This window comes from Dendrobates tinctorius, unplaced genomic scaffold (genome assembly GCF_039654945.1).
Source record: "Dendrobates tinctorius isolate UK_male_01 unplaced genomic scaffold, ASM3965494v1 ptg000063l, whole genome shotgun sequence".
In the NCBI taxonomy this organism is placed as follows: Eukaryota; Metazoa; Chordata; class Amphibia; order Anura; family Dendrobatidae; genus Dendrobates; species Dendrobates tinctorius.
This window is the reverse complement of record NW_027361731.1, coordinates 30051622-30065438: the sequence shown is the minus strand read 5'-3', so window position 1 is coordinate 30065438 and position 13817 is coordinate 30051622. Positions and strand designations below refer to the sequence as shown.

The 13817-nt window shown below is 47.6% G+C and overlaps 1 protein-coding gene across 1 annotated transcript in view; it reads left to right on the top strand.

The window, feature by feature from the left end:
- Positions 1-13111, top strand: part of LOC141094066 (ABC-type organic anion transporter ABCA8-like) — a 63052-nt gene extending 49941 nt beyond the window's left edge. The window contains exons 36-40 of the mRNA XM_073579773.1: positions 3274-3414; positions 3493-3572; positions 3653-3708; positions 11030-11127; positions 12486-13111. Coding sequence (XP_073435874.1) covers positions 3274-3414; positions 3493-3572; positions 3653-3708; positions 11030-11119 — 367 coding nt within the window. The 3' untranslated portion in view covers positions 11120-11127; positions 12486-13111. The remainder of the gene's footprint in view (positions 1-3273; positions 3415-3492; positions 3573-3652; positions 3709-11029; positions 11128-12485) is intronic.
- Positions 13112-13817: the final 706 nt, after the last annotated feature.

The following is a 13817-nucleotide window of genomic DNA, read 5'->3' as shown; positions in this document are numbered from 1 at the left end:
TTACCTGGTGGCTCCTCTCCCGGGACGCCCCCTCCCCCCATGGCCTGTTCCTCTTTCTGCAGAGGCCTTCGACTCAGCAGGCTGGATTCACTTAGGGGCCCTACACTGCCTATAGCAGCCCCTCCCTCCACCTCTGAGCTCTCCCCTGCAGGCTTCTGACCTGTCCTCACTGTGAGCCCTGTGTGTGTAGTGTCAGTGCATGGCTTACCATCAGGTTTCACTCTCTCCTCCACTGTTGGAGGCACATTCAACACATTAACATTAGCATTCACAGTAGAGTCATGACATTCTTGGGGAGCCGGACTTGGTGGTTCAGTGGTCACCCACTGAGTCACTAGCCGCCCCAAATCGGTCCCAAGCAACACATTGGCAGGAAAATTTGGCATTACTCCCACCTCTATTGTTGGAGGCACATTCAATACATTAGCATTGGCAGTCACAGTAGGGTCATGACATTCTTGGGGAGCCGGACTTGGGGGTTCAGTGGCCACATACTGAGACACTAGCCGTCCCAAATCTGTCCCAAGCAACACATTGGCAGGAATATTTGGCGTTACTCCCACCTCCCGCATTCCCCTCCCGGCGCCCCAGTCCAAAAACACCTTGGCACGGGCAGCGCCGGTTCAACACCTCCAATTCCGGAGATGGAAAGGGATTTCTCAGGCACCAAGTCTTGAGGGGACACCACCTCAGCACGTTCCAGGGTTCGTTCAGCGCCTGTGTCCCGCAGTCCCATGACCGCTGAGCGGCCGATGGTGACGGGTTGGTAATTGTCCAGGGACCTCCCACCACCCCCTCCCACACACAAAACAGTGGACGGTTTCTGGGACAGGGATGGGGCCTTATGGCGCTGGGGACACGCAGCCTTAAAGTGTCCCGGCTGGTTGCAATGATGACAACGTCTGGGTTCTGCTCCTGACCTGGAGAGGGCAGCAGGGGGGTACACCCCTTGCACTCTGGGGGCTGGGGGGACAAGGGCAGGACTGGGCTTACCCCCTCTCCAGGTGCTGCTGGCAGGCTTCTTCGGCTCAGAGGCCCTGTTGTTGGCATATTCGTCTGCCAGGGCGACTGTAGCAGAAGCCCCCTTTGGTTTCCGGTCACGGAGGAACTGCTGGAGGTACTCTGGGCAGTTCCACAGGAACTGCTCCGTGACAAACAGTTCCTGGACCTCCTGGCGGGTGGTAAGCTCTAGACCCGAGGTCCAGTGCTCCGCAGCTCTCAGCAGTGCCTGCATGCGGTCGGTCCAGGTGTCCTTTGAGCCCCGCTGCAGGCTCCGGAACTTCCTGCGGTACGACTCCGGGGTGAGGTTGTAGTGCTGGATCAGGGCCCGCTTGATGCTGTTGTAGTCCTGCTCCTCCCCGGCAGGTAAGTCCCCCAAAACTTCCAGGGACTTACCCCTCAAACGGGGGGTCAGGTACCTTGCCCACTGATCCAGGGCCAGATGGTGTTGGAGGCAGGTTCTTTCAAAGGCCAGCAGAAAGGAATCCGGGTCTCCATCCTTTTCGAGCAGGGGGAAGTCCTCTGCCTGGACCTTGGAAGCCTTGGTCCCTGGTGGGGCTGGAGCGTCCAGCGGGAGCCCGTGCTGAGCCATCTCCAGTCGGTGCCGGTGCTCCGCAGCTTCACGGCGTTCAGTTTGCTCACGCTCCGCTGCTCTCTTGGCCGCCGCTTGCTCACGCTCCGCTGCTTTCTCTGCTGCCGCTAGGAGTCTGTCATGGGCGGCATCGTTACCAGCCTCGAGCTGTGCCATAGCCGCCTGGAAAAGGGCCTCCGATCTGGACAGGCTGGGGTGGGCAGGTGGTGGGCAGTCCACTGCAGGACTGAGCACGGGGGTCTGGCTCCTTGGGGAGCCCTGGCTGAGCTCCCCCTCGCCTTCATTGGTATTGTCCTCCACCACCTCCTCATAGACCATAGCATTGGCCTCCCCTTTGTCCTACTCATGGTGCCTTCCGCCATCTTGGGAACCTCTGGTTACTGACACAGCTGCAACCCTGGCCTCGCACACAACTTATTATATTTGCACTCTGACCGTCTAGTGCTGGGCTGACCTTAAGACCCCAGCAGTGAAAGTTACCGCTGGTAGTCTCTAGTGTCTGGGAGTAGGGGTCCCACGCAAACTATTACTGTGATCCCACCGCTTGCCACCAAGTGTGGAGGAACGCACACGGACCCGTTCCTCCCACGTCACCACCGTGACGTAACTACACAGGCACAGCTCTCCGGCGCCCCCTTTGTCTCTCAGGTCAGTAAGGGAACTGCACCTAGAGCAAATGGTCGCCGGGGAGGAGGTCCTGTTACCCGCTGGGGGTTCTAAGATTCGTGATCAGAGTAAAAGCATCAGCCCAAGATTAAGTTTATAGTTTAATTGCCTTAAGGGTGCACTAGATAACTACAGAAATATACAGTAAATTTGCAGTCAGAGAAAAGATATAGCAATAAGGGTACAAGACTTAAGATATTAAGCTGGAGGTCAATTTACCAGATTGTAGGGTCATGTGGGTGCTGGGGAGCTCTGCAGTCCACAGGTACAAGAATCTTAGTTGCCGGACAGACCCCCAAAGCATGGGCCGCTGCTCCCCTCGGCAGGTCTGTCCCCAGGTCCTTCTTAGATCGTCATCGTCTGAATCTTCTGTGTGAAAGACTGAATGTCTGCTAGGGGCTGCTAGCCCTTAAACACGCTAGGTTCCTCCCCCTGTGTCAGAGGGTGGGCTAATAATCCATGCTCCTAGGATGGAGCCAAAGCGTCTGGGACACACAAAGGACGTATATTCCTGCGTCTGCTAGCAGGTACATTCTAATTGAAGCCCTAGGCTTTTTTCCGGCCCCCTGCTGGCACGGCTCCGTACCTAAGCTTTGAAGCTCTGTTTTGGGCCTATCCTCATTATCACACCAATGGCCCTGGCTATTTAGCATTGGAACACTAAATCCTGCTTTTATTTACTAAGTACACAGCACCTGGGGGTATAGAAGCCGTTAACTGCCTGTAATTCCTGAACTTAGACCAAAATGGATGCCAAGCTCAGACATGTGGCCCCATATCTAAGATGGTGGCTGCTCTTTCATCACACTTTTTTTTTCTATATTCCCCATAAAGGGTTTATAAAAGTTTTATGCACCCCAAAAATGGTGCCACTGACACCAAGTATTGCCCAGGTGATAATTGCATCACTTGTACAATACAAGGGAAATCCTGAAAACATGATCTTGAGGACTGGAGTTGGGGAATCCTGGGCTAGAGGATGTCCCCCACTCTTTACACTGCTGTCTGATCCCCAGATGCATCGGGTCCATCCAGCAGCTGAAGAGTAAGTTTGGTAAAGGTTACCTCCTGGAGATGAAGGTGAAGGACTCCCAGCAGGTGGATGAGATTCACCAGGAGATCAGCCGCATCTTCCCGCAGGCGGACAGACAGGACAGGTAATGACGAGCCCCACACACACGCCATCCTCGTGGATCACATCAGTGTGGAGGACAACGTGTATGTCATCTCCACAGGTTCTCCTCGCTGCTGTGCTACAAGATCCCTATGGACAATGTGCAGTCCTTATCTCAGGCTTTCTCTCAGCTGGAGGAAGGTAAGAGCAGAAAGTGTTGTCATAGGGACTCAGACGTTCTCAACTCTATAACTGATTATTGTCTTTTCTCCTGTTTGCAGCGAAACGCATCCATGACATTGAGGAGTACAGCTTCTCCCAGCCCACCCTGGAGCAGGTACTACCTGTGCACCAGTTCAGTATTGTGAAGGATGGGCATCACAATATGCCAGTGTCCACACGAGCCAGGAAGGAAATGTTTCTGCTGATGTGTAGACCGCTATTAAGATGCAGGTGTCCTGGGTTATCTGCAGGTAACCAGCATGTAAATCCAGGGCAGCTGTACAGATCACTGGAGCACCGGCTACAGGGGAAAATAAGCTTAAGTCTCCCAGCAACTGCTCACTCTGAGTTACTTGGAATGCTGCAGGGTAATTTTGATCACCAGCCATTACACAGTGAGTGGGGCTGCAAGCACTCACTCCAGTGCACACCGAATGACGGCCAGCTCGGCAGCATCTGTGTATGCACAGCAGGCTGTCAAACTGCCAGGTAGTGATTCAGAGTAGGCAGTTACAAGGAAATAAAACTTCATATTCTCCCTGTAGCCGTTGTTCCAATAGCCAGCTACACAGGGTTTATATGCCGTTTACCTGCAGATTATCTCAATCTCTGCAGGTAAATAGCGTTTCTGGATGGAACAGATTCCCTTTATTAGTGTGAACCTTGTATTTGTGCCAGATAATTTTCAGTTTGGGCTTTGGGTCCACTGAGTGCATGTGTCCTAAATGTGGAGAGGCGAGTAATACTCTGACAGACAACCTGCCCTCCCTCCAGACCCCTCTGTTCACCTCCCTTCAGACCCATCTTGTCCTAATCCCTTCAGACCCATCTGTTAACCTCCTCCCTACAGCCCCCTCTGTCCTCATCCCTTCCCAGACCCCGCTGTTCTCCTCTCCAGAACCGTTTTTCTTCCACCTCAGAATCATTTTGGCCTCTCTCCATACCTCAGACCTCCTTTGTCCCAAACCCATCTGTTGTGAGCTCATCTGTTCATTCACCTTTTGTGTCCGAGGATCTCCCTCTTCTGGTGAAGGAAGGTAGTGAGGCTGATTTGGATGAAAGAAACCAAACACCTCATCAGGTGGATTGTGACTGGGTAACAGGAACTTCAGACTGGATATAAGGCAGCCGACGCCCTTCTGAGTGGCTGGTGATTTCTCTGCTGGATTCTTGGAGACCAGTCTGATTCCTGCTTCCCAAAGATAAGTTTTTGCTCTGCTATTGAACTTATTAGTTTTGGTTTTGTTTACCTTGTTTTGGAGTTCAGCCATCCCCGGCTGGGGGTGTGCTGGATTCTTATTCCTTGATCAGTGTTCTCTTTTGCTCTGCTTTCAGAATATTCTGAGGGCTGATATAGGGTTTGAAGTCTAGTGACTTCAGGGTCCTTTTTGCTTATCAGTTGTGTTGGTAATATTTTTAGCAGGGTTTTCTCGGATTGCAGACAGCAGCTTTTCTGTCCTGTCCTTTTTAGTTAGCTTGGGCCCAATCGTTTGCTCAACCTATCTTTCTAACTGTGTTAGTGTTTTCATCTTGCTTCACGTCATTATATGTTGGGGGCTGCCTATTGCTTTGGGGCAGTCAGTTTTTCCCTTTTCTCTCTTTAGGCTTATTTAGATCTCCGGCTGTGACGAGGTGTCTAGGATCTCCGTAGGAACACTCCACGGCTACTGCTAGCTGTGTGATAGGATTAGGGGTCTGCAATCCGCTAGTTTCCAACCTCTCTGATTTTCTGGGCTGAGCTTGCATTTTTGTTTTTCCTCCTCGGTGACTCAATCATAACAGAATCACCAGCCATACCGCAGATTCTAGGGTACTCAATAGCAGGAAAGAATTGTAAAAAAAAAAAGTGTCGGAATTTTTTTTTTTTGTGTGTATATATTCTTTCCTCTTTTTCTCTGAGGCCGTAGGAGTAATATTTTTTTTCTGATGGAGTTTAAGCAATTGTCTGATCGTGTGGAGCAGCTTGCTGCTGAAGTGCGAGGAATTTCCGCCTATCTTGCTCATTCAGACACTGCTGAACCAAAAGTCCCCACTCCTGATGTGTTTTTTGGGGATCGGTCTAAATTTTTGAATTTTAAGAATAATTGTAAATTATTTCTTGCCTTGAAGCCTAACTCATCGGGGAACTCTGCGCAGCAGGTTAAAATTGTCATCTCCTTGCTGCGCGGCGATCCCCAGGATTGGGCGTTTTCTTTAGTACCAGATGATCCTATTCTAACAAATGTGGACACATTTTTTCAGGCCTTGGGGTTGTTGTATGATGAACCTAATGCAATTGATCAAGCTGAAAAGACCCTGTTGGCATTGAGCCAGGGTAAAAAGATTCTGCAGAACTGTACTGTCAAAAATTCTGAAAGTGGGCGGTCCTCACAACTTGGAATGATGGTGCCTTGGCAGCTCTCTTTTGTAAGGGTTTGTCAGAAACCCGTAAAAGATACTATGGTGGGATTTCCTGTTCCCTCTGGTCTTGACGATTCTATGTCATTAGCCATTCAGGTTCATCGGCGTTTACGTGAACGTAAAATTACATGGGAAATGCTGCCACCTGTTGAACAAATGTCTGAACCTATGCAATGTGATAGAGTTTTTTCTAGGGCGCAACGTCAGGAGTTCAGAAGGTGTAATAAGCTGTGTTTTTTCTGTGGAGATGCCTCTCATGTTATTTCTGTCTGCCCTAAACGAGAGAAACGTTTTGCACACACATTTGCTGTAGGTGGTGTACAACCTAAGTTTCTTCTGGCAATTACTCTGATCTGCTCCCTGTCCACATTTTCTGCTAAAGCCTTTGTGGATTCAGGAGCGGCCTTGAACCTAATGGATTTGTATTTTGCTAAACGTTGTGGTTTCCCTATGACACCCCTGCGGACGCCTATTCCTTTGAGGGGTATTGATGCTACTCCATTGGCGAAGAATAAACCTCAGTTTTGGACCCAGGTGGTAATGCGGGTCACCCCAGATCATCAAGAAAATTGCAGATTTTTGGTGTGGCATAATTTGCATGATACCATCATTCTGGGGTTCCCCTGGTTGCAAATCCATAATTCAGTTTTGGATTGGAAATCTGTATCTGTGGTGAGTTGGGGTTGTCGGTGTGCTCTTAGTGACACTCCAGTTTTCTCCACCTCTCCCCAGTCGCATGAGGTTCCTGACTATTTGGCTGATTTTTATGATGTGTTTAGTGAGAGTAAGTCTGCGTCTTTGCCTCCTCATAGGAGTTATGACTGTGCAATTGAGCTGAGTCCGGGGTGTAAATTTCCCAAGGGTCAACTTTTTAATTTATCTGTACCCGAACATGAGGCTATGCGTTCTTATATTAAGGAGTCATTGGAGAAAGGTCATATTAGACCATCCTCTTCACCCTTGGGTGCTGGGTTTTTTTTCGTGGCCAAGAAGGATGGTTCATTAAGGCCCTGTATTGACTATCGCTCCCTTAACAAAATTACTGTTAAATATCAGTATCCGTTACCCCTGATTTCTAACCTATTTTTTAGAGTTGAAGGTGCTTGCTGGTTTACCAAGCTTGACCTCAGGGGGGTGTATAATCTTATTCGCATTAAGCATGGGGATGAATGGAAGACAGCGTTTAATACTCCGGAGGGACATTTTGAGTACCTGGTGATGCCTTTTGGGCTCACTAACGCCCCTTCTGTCTTCCAGTGCTTCATGAATGATATTTTCCGGGACTTTGTGGATAAGTTTCTGATCATCTATTTGGATGATATTTTGATCTTTTCCAGGGATTGGGACTCTCATGTGGAACATGTTTGGACTGTGTTCCGGATTTTGAGGGAAAACTCCCTGTATGTTAAGGGATCGAAATGTCTTTTTGGTGTACAGAGGATTTCATTTTTGGGATTTATTTTGTCTCCGTCAACTATTGAAATGGACCCGGCCAAGGTACAGGCCATTTATGATTGGGTTCAGCCCACTTCTTTGAAGGCTCTCCAGAAGTTTTTGGGGTTTGCTAATTTTTATCGTAAGTTTATAGCCAATTTTCTGTTATTGCCAAACCATTGACTGATTTGACTAAGAAGGGCGCTGATTTGCTGAATTGGTCTCCAGAGGCTGTTTCTTCTTTTCAGGAGCTGAAGCGGAGGTTCACTTCTCCGGTTTTGCGACAACCCGATGTCTCACTTCCATTTCAGGTGGAGGTGGATGCTTCAGAGACTGGTGCAGGAGCTGGTTTGTCCCAAAAGGATGCTGTAACATCTAAAATGAACCCCTGTGCCTTCGTTTCCCGAAAGTTCTCTCCTTCGGAACGCAACTATGATGTGGGGAATCGAGAACTGTTGGCCATGAAGTGGGCATTTGAGGAGTGGAGACATTGGTTGGAGGGAGCTAGACATCAAGTTGTGGTCCTCACTGACCACAAGAATTTGATCTACCTTGAGTCGGCTAAACGCTTGAATCTGAGACAGGCCAGGTGGGCCTTGTTTTTCACGCGTTTTGATTTTGTGGTCTCCTTTCTTCCGGGCACTAAGAACGTTAAGGCTGATGCCCTCTCTAGGAGTTTTTTGGCTGATTCTCCTATTGTGACCAAGCCTGCTACCATTTTAGGTGAGGGTGTGGTTCTTTCTGCCATCTCACCCGATTTGAGACGTGCTCTGGAGAAGTTTCAGGAGGATAAGCCTGAGCGTTGTCCCAGTGGTAGGTTGTATGTTCCTGACCAGTGGAGGAGGAAAGTGATATCTGAGGTTCATTGCTCCGCGTTGGCTGGTCATCCAGGTATTTTTGGTACTAGAGATTTGGTGAGTCGGTCTTTTTGGTGGCCTGTCTTGTCTCGTGATGTCAGAAATTTTGTGCAGTCCTGTGGGACTTGCTCCCGATCTAAGCCTTGTTCTCGTTCTAGTGGGTTGTTGATGCCCTTGCCGGTGCCCAGGAGGCCATGGACCCATATTTCAATGGATTTTTTTTCTGATCTGCCTGTCTCTCAGAGGATGACTGTTATCTGGGTGATTTGTGATAGATTCTCTAAGATGGTCCGTCTTGTACCACTCCCTAAGTTGCCATCTTCCTCAGAGTTGGTGCCCTTGTTTTTGCAACACGTGGTTCGCTTGCACGGGATTCCTGAAAACATTGTATCGGACAGAGGAGTTCAGTTTGTCTCTAGATTCTGGAGGACCTTTTGTTCCAAGTTGGGAATTCAGTTGTCCTTCTCCTCTGCATTTCACCCTCAGACCAATGGGCAGACGGAGAGAACAAACCAGACTTTGGAGGCTTATTTGAGATGTGTTATATCTGCTGATCAGGATGATTGGGTCTCATTTTTACCCTTGGCCGAATTTGCTTTAAATAATAGAGCTAGTTCTGCCACTTTGATGTCACCCTTTTTCTGTAACTTTGGGTTTCATCCTCGATTTTCTTCAGGGCAGGTGGAGTCTTCTGCCTGTCCAGGAGTTGACACTGTGGTTGACACTGTCGTGGAAAGAATGCAGCAGATTTGGGACCAAGTGGTGGATAAGTTGTCTCTTTCCCAGGAAAAGGCCCAGCGGTTTTCTAACCGGCATAGGACCATTGGTCCCTGGTTTAGGGTGGGTGATATGGTCTGGTTGTCATCAAAGAATATCTCTATGAAGGTGGCTTCTCCAAAGTTTAAACCTAGATTTATTGGACCTTACAAGATTTTGGAGATTATTAATCTGGTCTCTTTTCGGTTGGCTCTTCCTGTCACATTTAAGATTCATAATGTGTTTCATAAGTCCTTGTTGAAGAGGTTTGTTGAACCAGTGGTTCCTATGGCGGCACCTCCTGATCCTGTGTTGGTTGAAGGTAACATGGAATATGAGGTAGAGAAGATACTGGATTCCCGTCTGGCTAGACGGAGACTCCAGTATTTGGTTAAGTGGAAGGGTTATCGTCAGGAGGATAATTCCTGGGTCTCTGCCTCTGATATTCATGCCGAAAGATTGGTGTGTGCTTTTCATCGGGCTCATCCTGATCGGCCTGGTGGCTTGGATGAGGGTTTGGTGACCCCTCCTCAAGGGGGAGGTACTGTTGTGAGCTCATCTGTTCAATCACCTTTTGTGTCCGAGGATCTCCCTCTTCTGGTGAAGGAAGGTAGTGAGGCTGATTTGGATGAAAGAAACCAAACACCTGATCAGGTGGATTGTGACTGGGTAACAGGAACTTCAGACTGGATATAAGGCAGCCGACGCCCTTCTGAGTGGCTGGTGATTTCTCTGCTGGATTCTTGGAGACCAGTCTGATTCCTGCTTCCCAAAGATAAGTTTTTGCTCTGCTATTGAACTTATTAGTTTTGGTTTTGTTTACCTTGTTTTGGAGTTCAGCCATCCCCGGCTGGGGGTGTGCTGGATTCTTTTTCCTTGATCAGTGTTCTCTTTTGCTCTGCTTTCAGAATATTCTGAGGGCTGATATAGGGTTTGAAGTCTAGTGACTTCAGGGTCCTTTTTGCTTATCAGTTGTGTTGGTAATATTTTTAGCAGGGTTTTCTCGGATTGCAGACAGCAGCTTTTCTGTCCTGTCCTTTTTAGATAGCTTGGGCCCCATCGTTTGCTCATCCTATCTTTCTATCTGTGTTAGTGTTTTCATCGTGCTTCACGTCATTATATGTTGGGGGCTGCCTATTGCTTTGGGGTCTGCTCTGGGGCAGTCAGTTTTTCCCTTTTCTCTCTTTAGGCTTATTTAGATCTCCGGCTGTGACGAGGTGTCTAGGATCTCCGTAGGAACACTCCACGGCTACTGCTAGCTGTGTGATAGGATTAGGGGTCTGCAATCTGCTAGTTTCCAACCTCTCTGATTTTCTGGGCAGAGCTTGCATTTTTGTTTTTTCCACCTCGGTGACTCAATCATAACACCCATCTGTCCTCCTCCCCCCAGACCTCTGTCCTCCTTTGTCCACACCCATCTGTCCTCCTCACTCTAGACCCCTCTGTCCTTCTCCCTCCAGACTCCTCTCTCATCTCCTCCCTCCAGACTCATCTGTCCTCCTCCCTACAGGTCCCTCTGCCCTCATCCTTCCCCAGACCCTGCTGTCTTCCTTCTGCTCCCCAGAACCCTCTGTTCTCCTTCCCCCTCAGACCCCTTTGTCCTCCTTCCCAAGCCATCTGTCCTCCTCCATCCAGACCTCTGTCCTTTTTTGTCCCATACCCATCTGTCCTCCTCCCTCTAGACCCCTTTGTCCTCCTCCCTCCAGACCCCTCTGTCCTCCCCAGCTGTCTTCCTTCCTACCCCAGACCCTTCTGTCCTCCTCCCTCTAGACAACTCTGTCTTCCTCCAGATTCCAACACTGATTATAAGCAGGACATGCTCTGTCCAGACACTGAACCAGAAGAGGCAGCAGGAAAGTATAACAACTCAGCAGCCTGATAGTAGATAGGAAAGCAGCAGAATGGCTCTTTGGATGTTACTACAGTTTTGGAGGCAAATACGGAATGGCTGAAAAAATCCATAATAAAAATAATTGTCTGGGTTCACAGGTTTTCCTTGAATTGGCCAAACAACAGAATGAGCAGTGTTCCCAGGACATTGTGCTTACACAGAGGAACATGACAACAGAGAACGTCTGACCATCCTGGTAATTGTCCACACTCCTCTGTAGATCTGTCACTGATGTTATACAGTGCCGGACTATTAGGTACATTTCTGTAAATCTTGTTTATTGCGCTTATTAGCTGATCTGATATAAAATTAAAACCGATCTCATACTGAATAGTAACTAAATCATACATTGTCAGATCTGCCCGTTCATATTATGGGAAAAGTAAGAAAACCTCTTCATGCTGAAATTCCTGTAATACAAAATAGCTGATAATCCAGTACCTAACCTGTCCTACCGACCCCTTCCCTGTGAAGGGCGAATCTGCTACTCATAAAGCGGCTGCATTATACAGACGGTACTTGCCTCTGATCTGTTGTTTATGCATATTGCTGTTGTTTATAGATATTGCTGCCACTACATGTGCACAGAATGCTGATCGGATACCATGGCAGCTGAGGAGCCACCTGCATCTTTGTGCCCCCAATATACACCCATATATAAGTTTGGTATAACTATAATTGTACTGACCTGAAGAAACAAGTTACCAGGTTATGTTTACTGCGTGAATGCAAGGAAAAAACAAACAATGGAATGGTGTTGTATTTTTTTTTTCTTATTTCACTGCACTTGGAATTTTTCTCCCATTTTTCCATTACATGGAATGAATGGAGTCAGCAAAAACCACAACGCATCACACAAAAAACAAACCCTCAAATGGCTTATGTCGAAATAAAAAAGGTATGGGTCTCAAAAAACAGTGACACAAATCAAATTTTTTTTACAAAGTTCACCATATTTTAAACAACTAAAATATAACAAAAACTCTACAAGTCTGGTATCATGATAATAAGATTTGCAAGACCCTGAACCAGTGGCCAGGTTGATGGCAGACTAGAGCAAACTGCCTCCAACCTGCGATATCCCCAACACCTCTTCTGATTACTAGTCCTCCACAACGTCAAGTATCTCATGCCACATCGCGCGGCCTAACAATCAAAATCAATAACACAATGGCAAACTTAGTTGGGCCCCAAGTCCTAAAGCTCCCATCAGTTTAAACAAAGGGGCAGCAGTGTTTATCGTGAAGAGGGCAGTGTACACACTCAATAGAAGGTCTAGTAGCCTACACTCCACCATTTGGCTCACACTCAGATATCTTTTTTTGCTTGCGAAAACTTGATTGATCCTGCCAATAGCATATGATTAAACCATGCATGTGTAAGTACACATGGAAGTTACAGTGAACTACGAATGGCTTTCACAAGTTTCAAAAGTTTCATTTCAGTAAACGAGGTGGGTTTCCATAGACATGGTGAATTATCAGGCTATCCGGACCATCAAATGCTGTACATGGATACAGGATACGTATTTAACTCCGGTGATATGTTTTTCAGGAGTTACAGTCCTCACACACGAAGTGGCCAGGAGTGGCGTCACGGGAGGATGAGACCGTCGTACTCTCTCCTGTCTTGCAATGTGCAAATGAGAAACGCGTTAGCACGGTGTATAGCATGAAAGAACCTAACACTGCCTGTGTATAAGCCATGTAAGTAGCCATGATAGGTACCTGAGGTGAGTCCCGACTCTTGGAAATGAAAGGGCCGGGCAAGTCTTCTGATCATGTGTTATGTGCAGAGTAAGATTTTCTCCTTTCTCCCCGCTTGTGAATGTGAACGATGGTTACACTAGTCCTGCTGTTGGGTTTATTACGACATAGTGAAGTAGAAGGCCAGGAGTATTTGCAGAATGGTCTACAACAAGCCCATTAGTGGTGACAAACATGCAACGATCTGAAAAAATGGAAGATGCAGAACTTTTCCGTTTTACTGACAGATAACTGGACCGGACGTCTAATAGCCACAACATATCAGCCACTTGGGAGCTTTGGATCACTTTATAGTAATGCTCTACATTCCTTAGGTGGTTATGCTGGGACTTGTAGTTCCACAGCAGTTCCCGGACATCCTCAGCTTTAATTCTCTTTGTATGTAATAAAAGTGTTTTGATTTTCTCACGCTGATTTTGGAGTTGTTCCTGATTATGCACATGGGGGAGTTATGAGAGGTATTTAACTCGCAAACCCCCAGAGACCTGATCTATAAGGGGTATTTATCTCTCATACCCCAGACACCTGATCTATGAGGGGTATTTATCTCACATATCCCCATACACCTGATCTATGAGGGGTATTTACCACACATATCCCCTGATACCTGATCTATGAGGGGTATTTACCTCACATATCCCCTGATACCTGATCTATGAGGGGTATTTACCTCACATATCCTCTGATACCTGATCTATGAGGGGTATGTCGGGATCCCTCAGATTACTCTTTCATCTGAAGGACCGATGTTCTTAGGTGTGAAGCACCATATGTCTCTAATCAATTGCTCCGTCGAGAAGGATAACACAGACACGGCTGTATAATACCACTCGGGATGCCTCCAAGACGCCTCTGGCTTATCAGTTAGGCTTCCGTCTTTTATAGTAAAGAATTTAAACATTTTACAGACATGCGCAGTACAAATGATTTTACAACTTGTTTTCGACAAAGAAAGTCATTTAGGCGAAAAAGCAGAGGTATTTGACCTTGGTTCACAAGGGAGATGTCTGAGACATCTCCTCGAAGAACAGATAAGGTTTTAAACGAGAATGCAACATAGACAGAACTCAATTTAACTCCTTCAGTTCCTATCATTCCCCCCTTTGACATCTTCATTTTC